Source organism: Salvelinus namaycush, chromosome 1 (genome assembly GCF_016432855.1).
Source record: "Salvelinus namaycush isolate Seneca chromosome 1, SaNama_1.0, whole genome shotgun sequence".
NCBI classification, from domain to species: Eukaryota; Metazoa; Chordata; class Actinopteri; order Salmoniformes; family Salmonidae; genus Salvelinus; species Salvelinus namaycush.
The window spans coordinates 14,739,243-14,760,676 of record NC_052307.1 but is presented as its reverse complement, the minus strand read 5'-3'; the positions used below and the strand labels follow the sequence as shown (position 1 = coordinate 14,760,676).

At 43.9% G+C, this 21,434-nt stretch overlaps 1 protein-coding gene across 1 annotated transcript in view; it reads right to left on the bottom strand.

Moving 5' to 3' along the window:
• The window catches only part of fibcd1a (fibrinogen C domain containing 1a), a 118,694-nt gene that overhangs the window by 8,966 nt on the left and 88,294 nt on the right, over nt 1-21,434 (bottom strand). The window contains exon 6 of the mRNA XM_039001270.1: nt 556-735. Coding sequence (XP_038857198.1) covers nt 556-735 — 180 coding nt within the window. The remainder of the gene's footprint in view (nt 1-555; nt 736-21,434) is intronic.

The window sequence follows — 21,434 nt, the reverse complement described above, 5'->3', positions numbered from 1 at the left end:
ATCAATAGGAAGATCAGTAGGACCAATATGAAGATCAGTAGGACCAATATGAAGATCAGTAGGACCAATATGAAGATCAGTAGGACCAATATGAAGATCAGTAGGATCAATATGAAGATCAGTAGGACCAATAGGAAGTTCAATAGACCAATATGAAGATCAGTAGGACCAATAGGATGACCAGTAGGATCAATATAAAGATCAGTAGTACCAATAGGAAGTTCAATGGACCAATAGGAAGATCAATAGGACCAATAGGATGACCAGTAGGATCAATATAACGATCAGTCGGACCAATATGAAAATCAGTAGGACCAATAGGATGCCCAGTAGGACCAATATGAAGATCAGTCGGACCAATATGAAGATCAGTCGGACCAATATGAAGATCAGTAGGACCAATAGAAAGATCAGTAGAACCAATATAAATTAAAAGTTTTAAAGAAGTTTAAACAAACTAGAATTTATAGGATTTATAGGGGATTTATAAAGTCTACTAAACCGACAGGTATGAGCCATAATAAATGGCTACAGTACAGTAGGGTATTGCAGTACCTGCAGTGCCTGAGTAGTCAGCAATAGTCAGCGGGTAGCCATCCTCATTCGGGTCAACAGAGAACAGTCCCACTCCAAAGGCTCCGTACTGGGCGAAAGCTGTGCTGTTCTCAAAGTCCTCCAGGTCAATTCGCAGCTCGTAGTTGGCTTGGATGGTCAAGGCATGCATCCTCTTCAAACCTGAGACGAAACAGAGGAGAGGCCCGTCATGATCTGACATGAACAGCTGTGATTAAAGATGGAGAAATAGGAATGGCACAATGGAGCACTTTCCATCACTGAACGATAACAGTATCCAAGGCACAGTAACTAACTTTTCAGGTCTTTCGGACCCAGTGGGGTGCACCTCTCTCTCTGCAAGTATATGGGTGCTTGGTAAGGAACTACTGTGCTCTCCCTCATATTAATTCTCTTTGTAGGTCGTAGACTGGTCTATGTGCTGTACCTCCAGGACAGAAAAAGAATAGGCCAGGAGATTTTGCCGGTACTAAGCCAATCATGCTGCGTCTCTACAGCTGTTGTCGACAGTTGTGGAACACCTCGTATGGTTCCTACAAGTGAACCCCCACTGGGCACAGACGTCAATTCAACATCTATTTCAAGTTGGTTCAACCAGTGTGTGCCCAGTGGGCCTCCATTGCAGGTGGCCACATTAGTTTTCACTAACTGCTTCTTGCTGTCTGAAATGCATTGTAGATGCTATAGGACAATTAAACAGATAGCCAGTGAGTATAAAATTAAGGAAAATGTCACAATGAACATTATTACCCATAATGCTCTGTATGCACATTGTATGTGCTGTGCTATGGTGCGGTGGTCTCAAATACCAGAAAGAGTTAATGTTCTCATATAGAAATCTTGGAACGCATCGCTAGCACGCTGATTGACCAATTCACTACATGGCTGCTGGAGGAGCGTCTAAATCAATTTTAGATTAAGTTTAACTCCAAAAGGTTCAGCACTCGAGAATGACCTTAAAATTACAGTGGAAAGCCACACCAAGTAGCCTAATCTCTCTCCCCCCTAATCCGTCCTCTGCCCAGTGCAGACACATTGTTCAAACAGCAGAATCCATTGGATAGGCTTCTCCCAGCAGCAGAGCACATCGCTAGAGTTCATCATCAGGCATAAACAGTGTTGTTTAATGGGTTCATTCCACAGCAAATACATAGATGGGCTATTTACACTGGAAGGTTATCATCAGTCTCCACAATTGCACCCACAGGTGCAACGGTGTGCCCACTCGTGCATCGGTGTCGATAGAATACACGGGGCACCATTCCTTTTTGTAAGGGTGTGTTAGGATCATATAAGAAATTCAACAATTATTATTTATGAGATACTATTATGACATCCACAGATCAGCTGGAACTCTGCGTGCACTTAGGTGTGTTCGCAAAACAAGCTATAAGATGGCATCATAGCATCATCCCTAATATGAAATAATATGTACTAGTTTTGCCCCTGAAGAAATAAGGACTACATAATTTGAGATTAAAGACACCCACAGATAACTCAGTAACTACAGTAAATAAACCACCACAGCCTTCAGTGTCTCAGGGTAAACTTGTGTGGTTGTCAGTGTTGTCGACACAAACCCCCTTTGATAACCATGCCTTTTCGGGCATTGATTTGACAGTGTCTCCTGACCCCTCCTGTCTCAGCCTCCAGTATTTATGCTGCAGTAGTTTATGTGTCGGGAGGCTAGGGTCAGTTTGTTATATCTGGAGTACTTCTCCTGTCTTATCCGGTGTCCTGTGTGAATTTAAGTATGCTCTCTCTAATTCTCTCTTTCTCTCTTTCTTTCTCTCCCTCGGAGGACCTGAGCCCTAGGACCATGCCTCAGGACTACCTGGCATGATGACTCCTTGCTGTCCCCAGTCCACCTGGCCGTGCTGCTGCTCCAGTTTCATCTGTTCTGCCTGCGGCTATGGAACCCTGACCTGTTCACCGGACGTGCTACCTGTCCCAGACCTGCTGTTTTCAACTCTCTAGAGACCGCAGGAGCGGTAGAGATGCTCTTAATGAGTCTATGAAAAGCCAACTGACATTTACTCCTGAGGTGCTGACTTGCTGCACCCTCGACAACTACTGTGATTATTATTATTTGACCATGCTGGTCATTTATGAACATTTGAACATCTTGGCCATGTTCTGTTATAATCTCCAGAAGATTATAACAGAGCCAGAAGAGCCAGAAGAGCCAGAAGAGGGCTGGCCACCCCTCATAGCCTGGTTCCTCTCTAGGTTTCTTCCTAGGTTTTGGCCTTTCTAGGGAGTTTTTCCTAGCCACCGTGCTTCTACACCTGCATTGCTTGCTGTTTGGGGTTTTAGGCTGGGTTTCTGTACAGCACTTTGAGATATCAGATAATGGAAGAAGAGCTATATAAATACATTTGATTTGATTGATCGCTGCTACTGCCTGCTAATCCCTCTGCAAGGAGCGGTCTACAGAGATTGTCTGACATTCTCCCCAGCCTGCAGATCACAGGAAACAGAGGGCAGGAGAATAACACTGAAGGCAAACAGCTTCATATTCTGGACTACGTTGTCTTAATATCGGGCAGCTACACTGTGTTTTGTGTGCCCTTCAACTTGTTCTGTATTCACTGTTTATTTCATCAGACACACACAAGGTTGGAATACTTATTGAATGAGCAGCTAAGGGCTAACTTAAGGGGGTGTTGTGGACTTGTGAAACTGTGGAGCTCAAGGATATCTTAGACGATGTGCATGATGCACAAATGCACTGAGTGACGTGGCACTGTCTGCATGCGTCTCCATAACAGTTCACCACCATCTAGACTAGAGCAACGTGTACCATTCAGATAGATCGGATAGTTATTTCATAATTTGGGAAAAAGTTTGAGACATTAATTGGTACACGCAGAGCCTCAGGCCATAGAGACTTCCAGTATGTCGAAACAGATAGATATGTACACTGAAAAAGCACAAATAAAAAAATGCATTTACTTGCCAGTTTGCATGTTCTCTTTTGAATTATTGATGAGATGAACAACTCTCCATGCTGGTTTCCAATTTGAACCTCTTTTTGTCTGACCTTCACTCATTCATCCCAGTTGAGCCGTCTGGCACATACTGGTAGGTCTGTCCTTATCAACGCAAAATGGTAAATCTATCAATTCTCATGCCTGTAAATGTGAGTTTTTCAGTGTTGTCTTAACCCTACATCCCTGTACTCACAGTATGTATATTTTTACCCCAGCTCCTTTTGGCTTTTAGACTGACAGTTTACATATCTCAAGCCAAATCATTTAACATTTTCCAGCATCAAAGCTTTGGAAATTTCTTTGGAAATTAAGCACACTACTTATATTTAAACTGCACTTTCCTGTGAATTTACATAATTGTGCTTAGGGTTTTAATTAGACCCCTTGAGAATCTCTCATCCAATAAAATAGCGCTCATTGCAGTGGAGACGTTTAACAGCATATTCATTATCTCAAATTAAATCTTAATAATCAGGTGTTGAAGTGATACTCCAGAACCTTTGTATAATTCCAACCAATAGTTTTGAAAGTGGTGCTGCAGTGCCAAAACGGATCCCTGTTTTTGGTGTACTACATTATCGAAGTGTGTACTATGTCGTCCATTTCGTATGATGTTACGTCCTGGATTATATTATTACACTTTATGTTACGAATCCGATTCGTACAATATGTTACGAATTTGTTGCGCTTAAGAACCCGGACTGCATCTTTAATCAGTAATTGGTAATGCCTTAAATAGTTTTTGTTAATGGCTTTGACACATACAGTTGAAGTCGGAAGTTTACATACACCTTGGCCAAATACATTTAAACTCAGTTTTTCACAATTCCTGACATTTAATCCTAGTAAAAATTCCCTGTCTTAGGTCAGTTAAGATCACCACTTTATTTTAAGAATGTGAAATTGCAGAATAATAGTAGAGAGAATGATTTATTTCAGCTTTTATTTCTTTCATCACATTCCCAGTGGTTCAGAAGTTTACATAAACTCAATTCGTATTTGGTAGCATTGCCTTTAAATTGTTTAATTTGGGTCAAACGTTTCGGGTGGCCTTCCACAAGCTTCCCACAATAAGTTGGGTGAATTTTGTCCAATTCCTCCTGACAGAGCTGGTGTAACTGAGTCAGGTTTGTAGGCCTCCTTGCTCGCACACGCTTTTTCAGTTCTGCCCATAAATTTTCTATAGGATTGAGGTCAGGGCTTTGTGATGGCCACTCCAATACCTTGACTTTGTTGTCCTTAAGCCATTTTGCCACAACTTTGGAAGTATGCTTGGGGTCGTTGTCCATTTGGAAGACCCATTTGCGACCAAGCTTTAACTTCCTAACTGATGTCTTGAGATGTTGCTTCAATATATCCACATAATTTTCCTGCCTCATGATGCCATCTATTTTCTGAAGTGCACCAGTCCGTCCTGCAGCAAAGCACCCCCACAACATGATGCTGCCACCCCCGTGTTTCACGGTTGGGATGGTGTTCTTCGGCTTGCGACTCCCCCTTTTTCCTCCAAACATAACGATGGTCATTTTGGCCAAACATTATGGTCTATTTTTGTTTCATCAGACCAGAGGACATTTCTCCAAAAAGTACGATCTTTGTCCCCATGTGCAGTTGCAAACCGTAGTCTGGCTTTTCACGGCGGTTTTGGAGCAGTGGCTTCTTCCTTGCTGAGCAGCCTTTCAGGTTATGTCGATATAGGACTCGTTTTACTGTGGATATAGATACTTTTGTACCTGTTCCCTCCAGCATCTTCACAAGGTCCTTTGCTGTTGTTCCGGGATTGATTTGCACTTTTCGCACCAAAGTACGTTCATCTCTAGGAGACAGAACGAGTCTCCTTCCTGAGCGGTATAATGGCTGCGTGGTCCTATGGTGTTTATACTTGCATACTATTGTTTGTACAGATGAACGTGGTACGTTCAGGCGTTTGGAAATTGCTCCCAAGGATGAACCAGACTTGTAGAGGTCTACAATTTCTTTCCTGAGGTCTTGGCTGATTTCTTTGGATTTTCCCATGATGTCAAGCAAAGAGGCACTGAGTTTGAAGGTAGGCCTTGAAATACGTCCACAGGTACACCTCCAATTGACTCAAAGGATGTCAATTATCAAGTATATAATCAAGTATATGTAAACTTCCGACTTCAACTGTAAATTAAGACTTTCATTAAAGATTATTAGTTACTCTTTGCACCCGTAAGATGCTGATGGGAATTATCACTTTAGTGACAGATACACCAAGTAAAGTTTATGAGGTAGTTGTTTACATTTCAAAGTAAGTTTAAATTGTGTTGCTTACATGTAACTATGTAGAAACTGTAAAATTGGTCTAATATTTTCAATACTTATTTATTCAAACATGTATTTTTTGGCAAAAAAAAAAAAATTTGCGTAACTATTTAAGGTGAGTAATTATTGTATGTATAGGAGATTGGCCACAGTTGATGCATTTATTAACCAGCTCTTTTTTTTATTGTGCCAGGAGGAAACATGAATCTCGCCACCTGGTCATGATCATGACTACACTACCTTTCCCTCAGGAAGCAACATTCCTGGCCACCAATTATTAAGAATACACTCTTCCATCTGTGCAGCAGCAGCAGAAGGATTTAACTTTTCAGTAGTGCTTGTTCTTGGTAACACATCTAGCTCGGGTGTTCTCCCTCCCCTGTCAGATAAAGGCATAGAGAGAGGTGAGAGGTAGAGAGGACTTCATAGAGTACATCACACAGCCTTATGCGCCGACCCTGAGAGTTGCAGGTCTAGGTTAGGGGTTCTTTGAACACCTGTCAGAAAGGGTGACATGGAGCCTCTTAGTTCTGCTCTAAATTAATCATCCCACCATGACACCTGGGGCCCTCCCTACGTCCCCCTACTTTAAATATCTGGTTTCGCCTGTGGCTTCGGCACCGTAGACAGGCACACCACTGCATCAGTATTGATTTCACTCATTTCCAGCACGTCTGCATTGAGGAGGCTCAGGCCTCTGTGCAGAGTTGATTTGGCAAAGCCGTTCTCCGCCTTTAGCGCAGTTCTATGCAAATAAGGGTGAAGATTTAATTAGGCTTGATGCAGCTTTTGTTTTGTATTTGACATTATTCTCCATGAGAAGCGTCCTTCTGGATTCTGCGATTCTGAGGGGAACACTCCCGGGGGAGACCGTCCAATATCCAGCTAACCTCTGTCATTGTTTAACCTACAGGCTTATAAAATAGCAATTATTCAATTAAAAATAAAATGTCGTTCTCTGCGAAAGCTGAGCTAATGAAGCTTGTACAATTACGATGGGGAGAGACTCTAAGGCTGTGTCTAGACTTGACAGTTAATGCAGTTTTTGTATTCTGATCATGGAGTTCCGATTTGGAATTCTGAACACATCATGCATCTATACTGACATTTAAATGTGTCCACCATGTCCACATTGTGTCCGGATTAATTTTCCCTGCACTATATTCAAATGCCAGTATGCACTCTGCAAACGGTGGAATAGGCTAAATATGATAACAACACAACAACAACTTGATGGCAGTAGTTAACTACTGTAGCTAACAGCCAGCTAGCTAGCATGCAAAGCGAAATGGACTGCTAACGGGTTAGCATAATTCTAGCCAAACAAAACATTGTTGAGTCTTGTGGGCGGAGTGCTGACCACATCTCCCACTGTATGCGCTTTCGGTAACCTGATTACGTACAGACTGAGGATAAATCTACACACAATGCGTCCCTGACCACCTCCTCACAATGCGACTTTTACGTGTCTAGACCTGTCTTTTCAATGCGATCTTCGTATTCTGATAGCAAAAGTCGCATGTAAGTGTCAAGTGTAGACACGGCCTAAGAGACAGTATAATTAATTCAAAGACGATAAGTTCTCCATCAGTATATTTACATGTCTCTAGATTAACACGATTGGATGCTCAAATCTGTTTGCTTTAACACACAGCTATAGGCTCTTCTGAACAATCAGAACATCTATTAGCTATGAAATCCTGGGGTCTTATTTATCAATATTGAGTAGAAACCATTCAAAAATAATACTTACGAACGGAATGTTCAGAAGTATATAAAAAGTGTGATTTATCAAACAATCCTACAAGCGTCATACACACACAGTTTGTTTTGCTGATGATTGCATCCAAAACATTGGCTCATCGAGGGCTGTGAGATGGCGATCGGCATGTTGTATGAATTCACAAAAATTATTGAATTATTACTCTCACAATTTCAGACATTTTCAACATATACACTGAATATACCAAAAATTAGGAACAGCTTCCTAATATTGAGTTGCACCCCTCTCCCCTTTTGCCCCCAGAACGACATGGACTGTATGAGGTGTTGAAAGCGTTCCACAGGGATGCTGGCCCATGTTGACTCCAGTGCTTCCCACAGTTGGGTCAAGTTGGCTGGATGTCCTTTGGGTGGGGGACCATTGTTGATACACACGGGAAACTGTTGAGCATGAAAAACCCAGTAGCTTTGCAGTTCTTGACACAAACTTCTACTGCAGTGGGCTAAATCAGGGTCACACAGATAGTGTCTCTTGGTAGTCTTAAACAAATCTACTTTGAAACAAAAGTATACACCTCACAAACATGGTTATGGTCTTAAAAAAAGAAGACACCTGTACCATGTCAGATATACAGTTGAAATGTATTACATTTTGCGTTTACATCCCAATAATACACTTTATATACATAACAGAAGGCTGGTGGTGGGGTTATGGTATGGGTAGGCATAAACTATGGAGAATGAACACAATTGCATTTTACTGATGGCAATTTGAATGCACAGAAATACCATAATGAGGTCCTGAGGCCCATTGTGAGGCCCATTTTTTTTATGTATCTGTGACCAACAGTATTCTGTTGTATCTGTATTCTTAGGGCCTAATGAATTTATTTAAATTAACTGATTTCCTCATATGAACTGTAACTCAGTAAAATCGTTGAAATTGTTGAATTTTGCGTTTTGTCACGAATCCCGCTTCCTGAGTCTGGGTTTGCCTGTGTGTCTGTCCTGGAGTGTGTTTCAGGTGTCCTGGAACGCACCCTGTCTGGTTGCCGGGCGAATTAGCTTGTTGGGAGATTGATGTTCACCCGCACCTGTGTCCCATCAGTAATCTGCACACCTGTCCTGATCATCATCTCTCCCCTTCAAAAACTCTGACCTGACTTCCATTCCCTGCCGGATCGTTAGCCATGAACAGTATGTTGTGCCATAGTATCAGACTCCAGTTGGATAGTATTTGTTTTGTTATTTTTGTTTACGTATTGCTTGCCTTGAACTTACCTCCGTTTGTTTTGCCTTCAGTTACTCACCCGGATCATTCACCCCATTCACGCCTGGTCGACGGAGGATTCCGCTACTCCATTGGATTCACCTATTTACTCCCATCAATTCACCACCGCTGCCCGCTACGCCACCTGGATATATCTACCCATTCACATTTACTTGTAAATAAATACTCACCTTCTTCCTACGCTCCTTGTCCTGGTCTGCTTCTGGGTTCAATTTTGAAAGAACGTGACAGAACGATCCGGCCAAGGATGAACCCAGCGGACCTGGACTCCGTTTGCCATGCCATTACCCAGCAGGGGAAGACATTGGGACAACACAATACGGCGCTACAGGAGATAGCGAGTTCAATCCAGAACTTATCTGCTAGCTTGACACAAATCCAGGATCAGCTCAGTTTGCCGGCGATTCATTCACCACCTGTTTCACCCATCTCACCTGCCGGGTCTGGAGCGGTTTCCTTCCGTGAACCCAAGGTACCGACGCCTGATAAATATGAAGGGGATTTGGGAAGATGCCGTTCGTTTCTTATGCAGTGTGGGTTAGTGTTTGATCTGCAGCCCCATTCTTACGCCACGGACAAGGCTAGGATAGCCTTTGTTATTGAACTGCTGCGTGGAAGAGCTCTGGAATGGGCTTCAGCCATTTGGGAACGACAGGGAACCTGCACGGCTTCATATCAGGAGTTCACGGGAGAGATGAGAAAGCTTTTTGATCATCCAGTCCGAGGTAAGGACGCAGCTAAACGTTTGTTCTCTCTTCGCCAAGGAGCTCGCAGTGTGGCAGATTTTATGATCGAGTTCAGGACATTGGCGGTGGAGAGTGGTTGGAATGAGGAGTCACTACAAGCGGTTTTTTACAAGGGGTTGTCGGAGGAACTTAAGGACGAGCTGATATCTTATCCAGAGCCTAGTGACCTAGACAGCTTGGTCACTTTATCTATTCGGGTAGATAATAGAGTCCGAGAGAGGAGGGAGAAGCAGTGGGGCCCATCCAATCAATCAGCCACTCGGTTACCATTCGGTTCAGGAAGTGAACCAGAAAGTATTGATCGTTATTCCCCACACGGTATTAGTGGAGGGGTCTTGCCACCAGATTCTGAACCAATGCAAGTGGGGCGACACGGGCTAACTAAGGAGGAGCGCCAACGTAGACGTAAGACCAACAGCTGTTTCTACTGTGGTAGCTCGGGACATTACATCTCCGCTTGTCCACAGCGCCCGTTAAACTGCCCGGCTCGCTAGTTTTGGGAGGAATTTTAGCGAGCCAGTTTCAATCTCTCAAGGATCCTGTCAGACCCCGTTTTCCTGCGACCCTTATGAATAAGGATCAGAGATTAGAGATGAACGCTCTTATCGATTCAGGTGCCGATGGCAGCTTTATTGATGCCGACTTGGTGGAACAGCTGGGGCTTTCCAAGGAGCAATTGCCGGAAGCCATTGAAGCAACCACTCTGAACGGGAGTAGTCTGGCACGGATCACTATGAGGACTGAACCGGTTAAGATGTTGGTGTCGGGGAATCATTCAGAGTTGATCTCCTTCCTCATTCTGTCCTCGCCCCATGTTCCTCTGGTTCTTGGTTACCCCTGGCTGAAGGAACACAATCCCTCGTTTGATTGGGTGACGGGTAAGGTAACTAGTTGGAGCATTGAGTGTCATGCTAACTGCCTTAGGACTGCCTGTTCTCCTGCTGTTTCCAGTCAGGTCAGTGACTCTGCTCCTCCTGATTTGTCTCTGGTTCCAGAAACATATCACGAGTTGGGTGAAGTATTCAGTAAACAGAAGGCTCTGTCCCTTCCTCCCCACCGACCTTATGACTGTGCGATTAATCTGTTTCCTGGAGCTGCCTTTCCCAAGGGACGGTTATACAGTATCTCTCGACCTGAACGTGAGGCCTTGGAGACCTACATCAAGGAGTCTCTAGCTGCAGGTCTCATTCGGCCCTCGTCATCACCTCTGGGAGCAGGATTTTTTTTTGTGAGCAAGAAGGATGGCTCTCTTCGACCGTGTATTGATTATCGGGGGTTGAATGATATTACGGTCAAGAACAAGTATCCCCTTCCCTTGATGAGCTCGGCTTTCGATTCCTTACAGGGTGCTACGGTTTTTACGAAGCTTGATTTACGTAATGCGTATCATTTGGTTCGGATCAAAGAGGGGGACGAGTGGTTGACTGGGTTCAATACTCCGATGGGACATTTTGAGTACCAAGTGATGCCGTTTGGACTGACCAACGCTCCGGCTGTGTTCCAAAGTATGGTAAATGACGTTCTGAGAGATATGATTGGAATTTTTGTGTTCGTTTACCTGGATGATATCCTCATCTTCTCGAAGGAGCTTTCTAGCCACGTTCTGCATGTCAAGCAGGTCCTGCAGCGGTTATTGGAGAACCGTCTGTTCGTGAAGGCTGAGAAGTGTGATTTTCACGCCCACACGACGTCATTTCTCGGGTACATCATATCCAGGGGAGAGATCAAGATGGACCAAGAGAAGGTTCGGGCGGTTCGGGATTGGGTCCAGCCCGGTACGAGATTGCAGCTCCAGAGATTTCTGGGGTTTGCGAACTTCTATCGGAGGTTTATCCGTGATTACAGCCGGGTGGCCGCCCCTTTAACTGCCCTGACGTCTTGCACCAGAAATTTCTGTTGGACTCCTGAGGCAGACCGAGCATTTCTGGACTTGAAGAGCCGATTCACCAACGCCCCGATTCTCTCTCAACCTGACACTTCCCGTCAGTTTGTTGTTGAAGTGGACGCGTCTGATGTGGGGGTGGGCGCCATCCTGTCCCAGCGTAGCTCCACTGACGGTAAACTCCATCCCTGCGCTTTCTACTCTTGTCGTCTTTCTCCAGCTGAAAGAAACTACGATGTGGGTAACCGGGAGCTTCTCGCTGTGAAGCTTGCCTTGGAGGAGTGGCGTCACTGGTTGGAGGGAGCGGAGCAACCGTTTGTGGTCTGGACTGACCACAAGAATCTGGCTTACGTGCAATCGGCTAAACGTCTCAACGCCCGTCAGGCCAGGTGGGCGTTGTTTTTTGGACGCTTCAATTTTTCCCTGACGTTCCGACCTGGGTCGAAGAACGGGAAGGCGGACGCCCTGTCCCGGATGTTCTCTAAGACGGAGGAGAGTGGGGCCAAGACTGAGACGATTCTTCCCCAGAATGTTGTCGTGGGAACCGTTACATGGAGGATTGAGGAGGATGTGATGGCGGCCCTTCGGACGCAGCCCGGCCCTGGTAACGGTCCACCCGGTCGGTTGTTCGTGCCTGAGTCGGTCCGTTCTGCTGTTCTTCAGTGGTCCCACGCCAGCAAGATAGCTTGTCACCCTGGCGTTGCTCGGACTATGTCGCTACTGCGCAGACGATTTTGGTGGCCTGCCATGGGAGAAGATACCCGGAGGTTTGTTGCCGCATGTCCTGTTTGTGCTCAGAACAAAAGTACCAATCGGCCCAGCTCTGGGCTTCTTCACCCCCTACCTATTCCTCGGCGACCTTGGTCGCATCTGGCCCTGGATTTTGTCACAGGATTGCCCCCTTCTGTTGGGAACACGGTCATTCTGACCATTGTGGACAGATTCAGCAAGTTTGCTCATTTTGTCCCTCTCTCCAAGCTTCCATCGGCTACGGAGACGTCTGAGATCTTGGTTAGGGAGGTTTTCAGGGTCCACGGATTGCCCAGTGACATTGTTTCTGACCGTGGTCCTCAGTTTACCTCTGCTGTCTGGAGATCTTTCTGTTTGGCCATTGGAGCTACAGTCAGTCTCACTTCTGGATTTCATCCACAATCTAATGGTCAGGCGGAGAGAGCCAACCAGAAGATGGAGTCCACGCTGCGTTGTCTTGTCTCCTCTGATCCTACCTCTTGGTCATCTCAATTACCCTGGGTCGAGTATGCCCATAATACCCTTCCGTCATCTGCCACTGGGATGTCCCCCTTCCAATGCCTGTACGGTTACCAACCTCCTTTGTTTCCTTCTCAGGAAAGGGATCTCTCGGTTCCCTCTGTCCAGACCCACATTCGTCGTTGCCACCGGACCTGGCATCGGGCCAGGAAGGCTCTCCTTAGAGTGTCTGACCGGTATCAGATCCAGGCGAATCGTCGCCGTATTCCTGCCCCAGCTTATACGGTCGGAGATAAGGTTTGGTTGGCTACACGGGATCTTCCTCTACGGACTGAGTCGAGAAAGTTGTCACCGAAGTTCATTGGTCCGTTTGTAGTGGAGAGAATCATTAATCCTGTTGTGGTTCGACTCAAGTTGCCTGCAACTCTTAGAGTACATCCCACCTTTCATGTCTCCTGCCTCAAGCCGGTTCACCTCAGTCCTCTGTTGCCCCCTCCTCCTCGTCCTCCTCCTCCTCGGATGATCGGAGGTGGTCCTGTCTACACGGTGCGCCGCATCATGGACTCCAGACGGCGGGGTCGAGGGTACCAGTATTTAGTGGATTGGGAAGGATATGGTCCAGAGGAGAGGAGTTGGATTCCTCGGCGTCAGATCCTGGATGACGACCTGCTTCGTGACTTCTACCGCCTCCACCCTGGCGCTCCAGGTAGTCCGCCCGGTGGCGTTCGTCGGAGGGGGGGTACTGTCACGAATCCCGCTTCCTGAGTCTGGGTTTGCCTGTGTGTCTGTCCTGGAGTGTGTTTCAGGTGTCCTGGAACGCACCCTGTCTGGTTGCCGGGCGAATTAGCTTGTTGGGAGATTGATGTTCACCCGCACCTGTGTCCCATCAGTAATCTGCACACCTGTCCTGATCATCATCTCTCCCCTTCAAAAACTCTGACCTGACTTCCATTCCCTGCCGGATCGTTAGCCATGAACAGTATGTTGTGCCATAGTATCAGACTCCAGTTGGATAGTATTTGTTTTGTTATTTTTGTTTACGTATTGCTTGCCTTGAACTTACCTCCGTTTGTTTTGCCTTCAGTTACTCACCCGGATCATTCACCCCATTCACGCCTGGTCGACGGAGGATTCCGCTACTCCATTGGATTCACCTATTTACTCCCATCAATTCACCACCGCTGCCCGCTACGCCACCTGGATATATCTACCCATTCACATTTACTTGTAAATAAATACTCACCTTCTTCCTACGCTCCTTGTCCTGGTCTGCTTCTGGGTTCAATTTTGAAAGAACGTGACACGTTTATATTTTTGTTCGGTGTAACACGTGACATCAATAAGGGATCATAGCTTTCACCTGGATTTACTTGGTCAGTCTATGTCATGGAAAGAGCAGGTGTTCTTCATGTTTTGTGTTTCCCCCATTCTACGCTGACAAGCTGTTCCCTTATTCCACCACTTGGCACTGTGTATACGCATGGTCATGGCTGTGGGTACATTTACACACTCTCAAGCAAACACTCATACAGTGGTGGAAAAAGTACCCAACTGTCATACTTGAGTAAAAGTAAAGATACCTTAATAGAAAATGACTCAAGTAAAAGTAAAAGTCACCCAGTAAAATTTTACTTGAGTAAAAGTTTAAAAGTAATTGGTTTAAAATATACTTAAGTATCAAAAGTAAAAGAATAAATCATTTCAAATTCCTTATATTAGGCAAACCAGATGGCACCATTTTCTTGTTTGTTATTTATTTACGGAAGGCCACGAGCACACTCCAACATTCAGACATCATTTACAAAAGAAGCATGTGTGTTAAATGAGTCCAACAGATCAGAGGCAGTAGAGATGACAAGGGATGTTCGGTTGATAAGTGCGTGAATTTGACTATTTTCCTGTCCTGCTAAGCATTCAAAATGTAACGAGTACTTTTGGGTGTCAAGGAAAATGTATGGAGTAAAAAGTACACATTTCTTAAGGAATGTAGTGAAGTAAAAGTAGTCAAAAATATAAATAGTAAAGTACAGATATCCCCCCCAAAAAACTTTAGTACTTTAAAATATATTTACTTAAGTACTTTACACCACTGCGCTCGTATTGATAAATCTCACACTTTAAATGGAAATGATCCCACGCATGGTTTACCCACATATCTATGCTTATGTGTGAAGGAAAAATGACGCACCTAAAATTCTGTACTGGCTATATGATACTGTAGCATCAAGAGAAATTCAGAAATACAATCAAGCTAAATTCACTCTCAGGAGCGTCAACATCTTATCTTCCAGGGCATTAGCTTGATTTTGCCTCCTCTATCACATTTGAAGGTAAGACCCAGGTGCAGACAATGTCGAAGAAACACGGGCAGGCAAAGGTACCGGACAGGCAGGCAGGCAGAAAGGACAAAACCGGGAAAACTAGAAAATAGACAAGGCAAGGGGAAACCCGCTGGTAGGTCTGAGAAACAAAACAAACTCGCACAGACAGACAGAAAACACAGGTATAAGTACCCAGGGGATAATGGGGAAGATGGGCAACACCTGGAGGGGGGTGAAGACAAGCACAAGGACATGTGAAACAGATCAGGGCGTGACATCCTCGGCTAGTCAGGCATCATCTCCCTCTTAGCGCTTCGCAAAGTACACAAGATTAGTCATTACACCTCTCAGATGAAAATAAAAGGAAAAATTAGTGTTGGCGAGTTCTCAACCGCATCAACAAGCTCACACAGACGGAGCGTCAAAAAAATCTACCTTTGAAAGTACAAAATGCATTTAATTCAAAACAATCCAAACAATGAATATTCAAGTTGAGATACAGAGGAAACATTGTATGGTATGTGATCAAGATTAGTCAAGGGAAAATAGTTAGGGTATCTGCTTGTATCTCTGTTCATCTCATTTCCCCGACTTGGAATTCACCTCGGTTGAACACAAGTTGGCTGCAAATTGCAGAAGCATGGATTGGATTGATAAAAAGGCTTAATGGTGTGATAGCATATACATTATATGCAAAATGGGATGGCCAAAATAACACTGGAGGTTCGAATTTATTTCAGTCCATTTCTGGACAGTGGAACAAGCAGAGAGTTACTCGCAGAGTAAGATAAGTAGTTAGTCTAAGACAACCACAAAAGCGATTAACGAAACACATTATTAACAATGCTGAGCCAAACAATGTTTTATTGAACATTGCGGGAGAACGGTCCACACGACTTTGTGATTATGTTGGCAAACGACACAACAGGGAATAGCTGATGTCATGGTGGCTCATCTCTATGAAATTCAGTACAATTTGAGGACTTATTCCATCCAACGTAGAAGACACTGGGAGTGGGTACTTGTACATTGTGGGGAAAAAGGCCAATTGGAACCGTATTAGAGACCATTCATCAATTCACAGGCCTTCTCTCTATGATGTTATTTGATAAGTAGTCAGAGATGAAGGAGCGCTACAGGAGAGGGATTTAGAGAGATCTATGATTAGAATAGTCTAGAGGCGAAGATCAAAACTAGTTGTGTGATCAGGAATCACACTAGTATTGTGCTGACAGATATACCAGTATGAGAATGTCTCAGAACATTTACACTATCTTTTGACATGGAGCTCAATACAATTTTTTATTTTATTTATTTCACCTTTATTTAACCAGGTCGGCCAGTTGAGAACAAGTTCTCATTTACAACTGCGACCTGGCCAAGATAAAGCAAAGCAGTGTGACAAAAACAACAACACAGAGTTACACATAAACAAACGTACCATCAATAACACAATAGAAAAATCAATGTACAGTGTGTGCAAATGTAGAAGAGTAGGGGGGTAAGGCAATAAATAGGCCATAGAGGTGAAATAATTACAATTTAGCATTAACACTGGAGTGATAGATGTGCAGATGATGATGTGCAAGTAGTGACACTGGGGTGCAAAAGAGCAAGAGGATAAATAACAATATGGGAATGAGGTAGTTGGGTGTGCTATTTACAGATTGGCTGTGTACAGGTACAGTGATCGGTAAGCTGCTCTGACAGCTGATGCTTAAAGTTAGAGAGATATAAGACTCCAGCTTCAGTGATTTTTCAATTCGTTCCAGTCATTGGCAGCAGAGAACTGGAAGGAAAGGCGGCCAAAGGAAGTGTTGGCTTTAGGGATGACCAGTGAAACATACCTGCTGGAGCACGTGCTACGGGTGGATGTTGCTATGGTGATCAGTGAGTTGAGATAAGGCGAGGCTTTACCTAGCAAAGACTTATAGATGACCTGGAGCCAGTGGGTTTGGCAATGAATATGTAGTGAGGGACAGCCAACGAGAGCATACAGGTCACAGTGGTGGGTTGTATATGAGGCTTTGGTGACAAAACGGATGGCACTGTGATAGACTACATCCAGTTTGCTGAGTAGAAGTCAAGGATCGCTGCCCTGCCGAAGTCAAGGATCGGTAGGATAGTCCGTTTTACGAGGGTATGTTTGGCAGCATGAGTGAAGGAGGCTTTGTTGCGAAATAGGAAGCTGATTCTAGATTTAATTTTGGATTGGAGATGCTTAATGTGAGTCTGGAAGGAGAGTTTACAGACACCTAGTTTAACAGACACCTAGGTATTTGTAGGCACATACATTATGGTCAAGATAATTTAGCAATTACAACAATACATTCACTGTTGGTGACCCCTGCTCTTAGCTTCTATGCTATTGTGAGATATTATTCTAGAACAATGTGTCACGTTCTGACCTTTATTTCCTTTGTTTAGTCTTTATTTAGTATGGTCAGGGCGTGAGTTGGGGTGGGCAGTCTATGTTTGTATTTCTATGTTTTGCTATTTCTGTGTTTGGCCTGATATGGTTCTCAATCAGAGGCAGCTGTCAATCGTTGTCCCTGATTGGGAACCATATTTAGGTAGCCTGTTTTGTGTTGGGTTTGGTGGGTGGTTGTCTTCAGTCTTCGTGTGTCTGCACCAGACAGAACTGTTTCGGTTTTTCACATTTGTTGTTTTTGTATTTTGAGTGTTCACTTTTATTAAACAAGATGAACAATTACCACGCTGCACATTGGTCCTCCGATCCTTCTAACTTCTCCTCCTCAGACGAGGAGGAAGACGAAAGCCGTTACACAATGAAATACAATGTGTTACATTCTCTTTATCTTTCTCCTTCTCCGCCATCCAGAGTTGTTTATAGCGATTTACTTTATGACTATATAAGATTAGGGACTCAGGGAGGGTCTGCAATACAGGGCATACACATATCAGACTTAAAACAGAACTGTAGCTTACATTATTCAATACATTGAGGATAACTTTGCAGTGGCTGTGAGCGCCTTATCATTTACCTGCAAGAGCTGTATGTACTTTGAAGGGACTAAATATCAATTTACAACGGACACATCAAGAGGAAAACTTCACCAGTGAATACCTGGCTGAATCTGGTTCCTGACCAATGGATACAACTCATCTGTCAGATCCAAAGGGAGCGGCGGTTTAGGCATTTGCCATGTCTGCACAAACAACGCTATAAAAACACAGGACATCAAACGTGATTGATCCAGCCCATCTCATCACTTTAAGTAAACAATAGTAATCCAACTACACACATACTGCATAACACTCAGACGCACTCACACACAGAATAAAACAGACATACTGTGACCATTAGTTTGTCAGCAGTATTTCAATTAACATCAACTGAATGGAAAGACTGTAACGGAAGGGCTGGTGTGTCAAATAAAACAATATCAAAATGTATTTGTCACATTCTTCGTAAAGATTAGGTGTAGACTAACAGTGAAATGTTTACTTACGGGTCCTTCACCAACAATGCAGAATTAAAGATTAAAAAAATATATATAAAAAATAAAATTGTGACAAAAGGAATAAATACACAGTGAATAAAAAATTACAATACCGAGTAAAAATAACATGGCTAAATACAGGAAATACCAGTACCGAGTCGATGTGCAGGGGTACAAAGTAATTAAGGTAGCTATGTACATATAGGTAGGGGTAAAGTGACTAGGCAACAGGATAGATAATCAGCAGTAGCAGCATATGTGGTGAGTGTGAAAGTGTGTGTGTGAGTCACAGGAGGTTGGTGGCTCCTTAATTGGGGAGAACGGGCTCGTGGTAATGTATTTGTCACATTCGTCGTAAAGATTAGGTGTAGACTAACAGTGAAATGTTTACTTACGGGTCCTTCACCAACAATGCAGAGTTAAAGCATATGTGGTGAGTGTGAAAGTGTGTGTGTGTGTGTGAGTCACAGGAGGTTGGTGGCTCCTTAATTGGGGAGAACGGGCTCATGGTAATGACTGGAGCAGAATCAGTGGATTGTTATCAAATACATCAAACACATGGTTTCCAGGTGTTTCATTCCATTCCATTAGCTTCGTTCCGGACATTATTATGAGCCGTTCTCCCCTCAGCAGCCTCCACTGGTGTGAGTGTGTGTGTGTAGTCAGTATACATGTGTGCGCATGTTATGGTTATGTGTGTGTGGGAGTATCTAGTGTGTGTGTGTGTGTGTGTGTGTGTGTGTGTGTGTGTGTGTGTGTGTGTGTGTGTGTGTGTGTGTGTGTGTGTGTGTGTGTGTGTGTGTGTGTTGGGGTGTCAGTGTAAGTATGTGTGAGTGTGTGGGTAGAGTCCAGTGTGCGTGCATAGAGTCAGTGCAGTGTGTATGTGTGTGTTTTGAGGGGTCAATGTGTTTAAACCCAGAGAGAGTAGGAAGAGTGGAGCTGTGAGAGAGATTATGCCTGCAGCTCGCTGAGCAATAGCACTCCATAATGACCACTGTGAGGCCTGGAGCGGGACAAGGCTACAGTATACACACTAACATAACAAATATCTCCACTAGTTTGGTAAATCTTCAACTGCAATTTAATTTTACAATACAATGTTCAATAAATATGTTGATAGTCTTGTCAATATACTGTAGATGTGTTTCTTATCTATTTGTATTTTCATTTATTATGGATCCCCATTAGTTCCTGCCAAGACAGCAGCTGCTCCTGGGGTTCAGCAAAATGATTGGTTTTAAAAACGTTACAATACCTTCACAACAGATTTCACAACACATTAAGTGTGTGCGTTCAGTTATTGTGTGTGTGTGTATGCATGTGTCTGTGCCTGTGTTTGTGTGTCATCACAGCCTCCGCTGTTCCATAAGGTGTATTTTTATCTGTTTTTAAAATCTAATTTTACTGCTTGCATGAGTTACTTGATGTGGAATAGAGTTCCATGTAGTCATGAGAGAGGAGAGATTGACTTCATGCCACCAGAGAACTCTTCACAGTCCCCTTCACAGCCCCCAAGTCAAGAACAGACTATGGGGGGCGTGCCTCCCATAGTCTGTTCTTGACTTGGGGACTGTGAAGAGACCTCTGGTGGCATGTATTGTGGGGTATGCATGGGTGTCTGAGCTGTGTGTCAGTAGTTCAAACAGACAGGTCGGTGCATTCAACATGTCAATACCTCTCGAAAATACAAGTAGTGATGAAGTCAATCTCTCCTCCACTTTGAGCCAGGAGAGATTGACATGCATATTATTAATGTTAGCTCTCCGTGTACATTTAAGGACCAGCCGTGCTGCCCTATTCTGAGTCAATTGCAATTTTCCTGAGTCCCTCTTTGTGGCACCTGACCACACGACTGAACAGTAGTCCAGGTGTGACAAAACTAGGGCCTGTAGGACCTGCCTTGTTGATAATGCTGTTAAGAAGGCAGAGCAGCGCTTTATTATGGACAGAATTCTCCCCATCTTAGCTACTGTTGTATCAATCTGACAGTTTACAATCCAGGGTTACTCCAAGCAGTTTAGTCACCTCAACTTGCTCAATTGCCACATTATTCATTACAAGATTTAGTTGAGGTTTAGGGAATGACTGGTCCCAAATACAATGTTTTTAGTTTTTGAAATATTTAGGAGTAACTTATGCCTTGCCAACCATTCTGAAACAAACTGCAGCTCTTTGTTAAGTGTTGCAGTCATAGTAGTTGTTGTGTATAGTGTTGAGTCATCCGCATACATAGACACACTGGCTTTACTCATGAAGATTGAAAAAAGTAAGGGGCCTAGACAGCTGCCCTGGGGAATTCCTGATTCTACCTGGATAATGTTGGAGAGGCTTTCATTAAAGAACACTCTCTGTGCAAAGAACTATAGATCATGCATAAAATAATGTTCCAAAGCTAATTCCTCCATTAACCTCTTGAGCCTATGGGGGGTGCTATTTCGATCTTGGAAAAATTGGTCTCCAAATTAAACTGCCTCGTACTCAATTCTTGCTCGTACAATATGCATATTATTATTACTATTGGATAGAAAACAATCTCTAGTTTCTAAAACCGTTTGAATTATGTCTGTGGGTGAACCAGAACTCTTTCTGCAGCGAAATCCATGACAGGAACTGCGAAGGTCTGAAAACGAGGCTCTGTTCTCAGATCAGTTTAAAGCTCTGTATGTATCCTATGGGTCGACATGAACTGCACCCGCCTTCCCCTGGATGTCAGTAACCAATGAGAAGTGGAATGGAGTTTCTACGTAGTTCTCAGAGCTTATAAAAGGCCAAGGAACGAGGGGAGCTCTCTTTTCGACGTTCATCATTGCGCAAAGCAGGACCTCAGGATGGCATTTTGAAACGCTCAGTTATCGACCTTAGATATATCCGTCTGTAATTTAATTCGATATAGGTGTTAGAAACATCATAACGAAGTTATTTTAAACCGAGTTATATCAGTTTATGC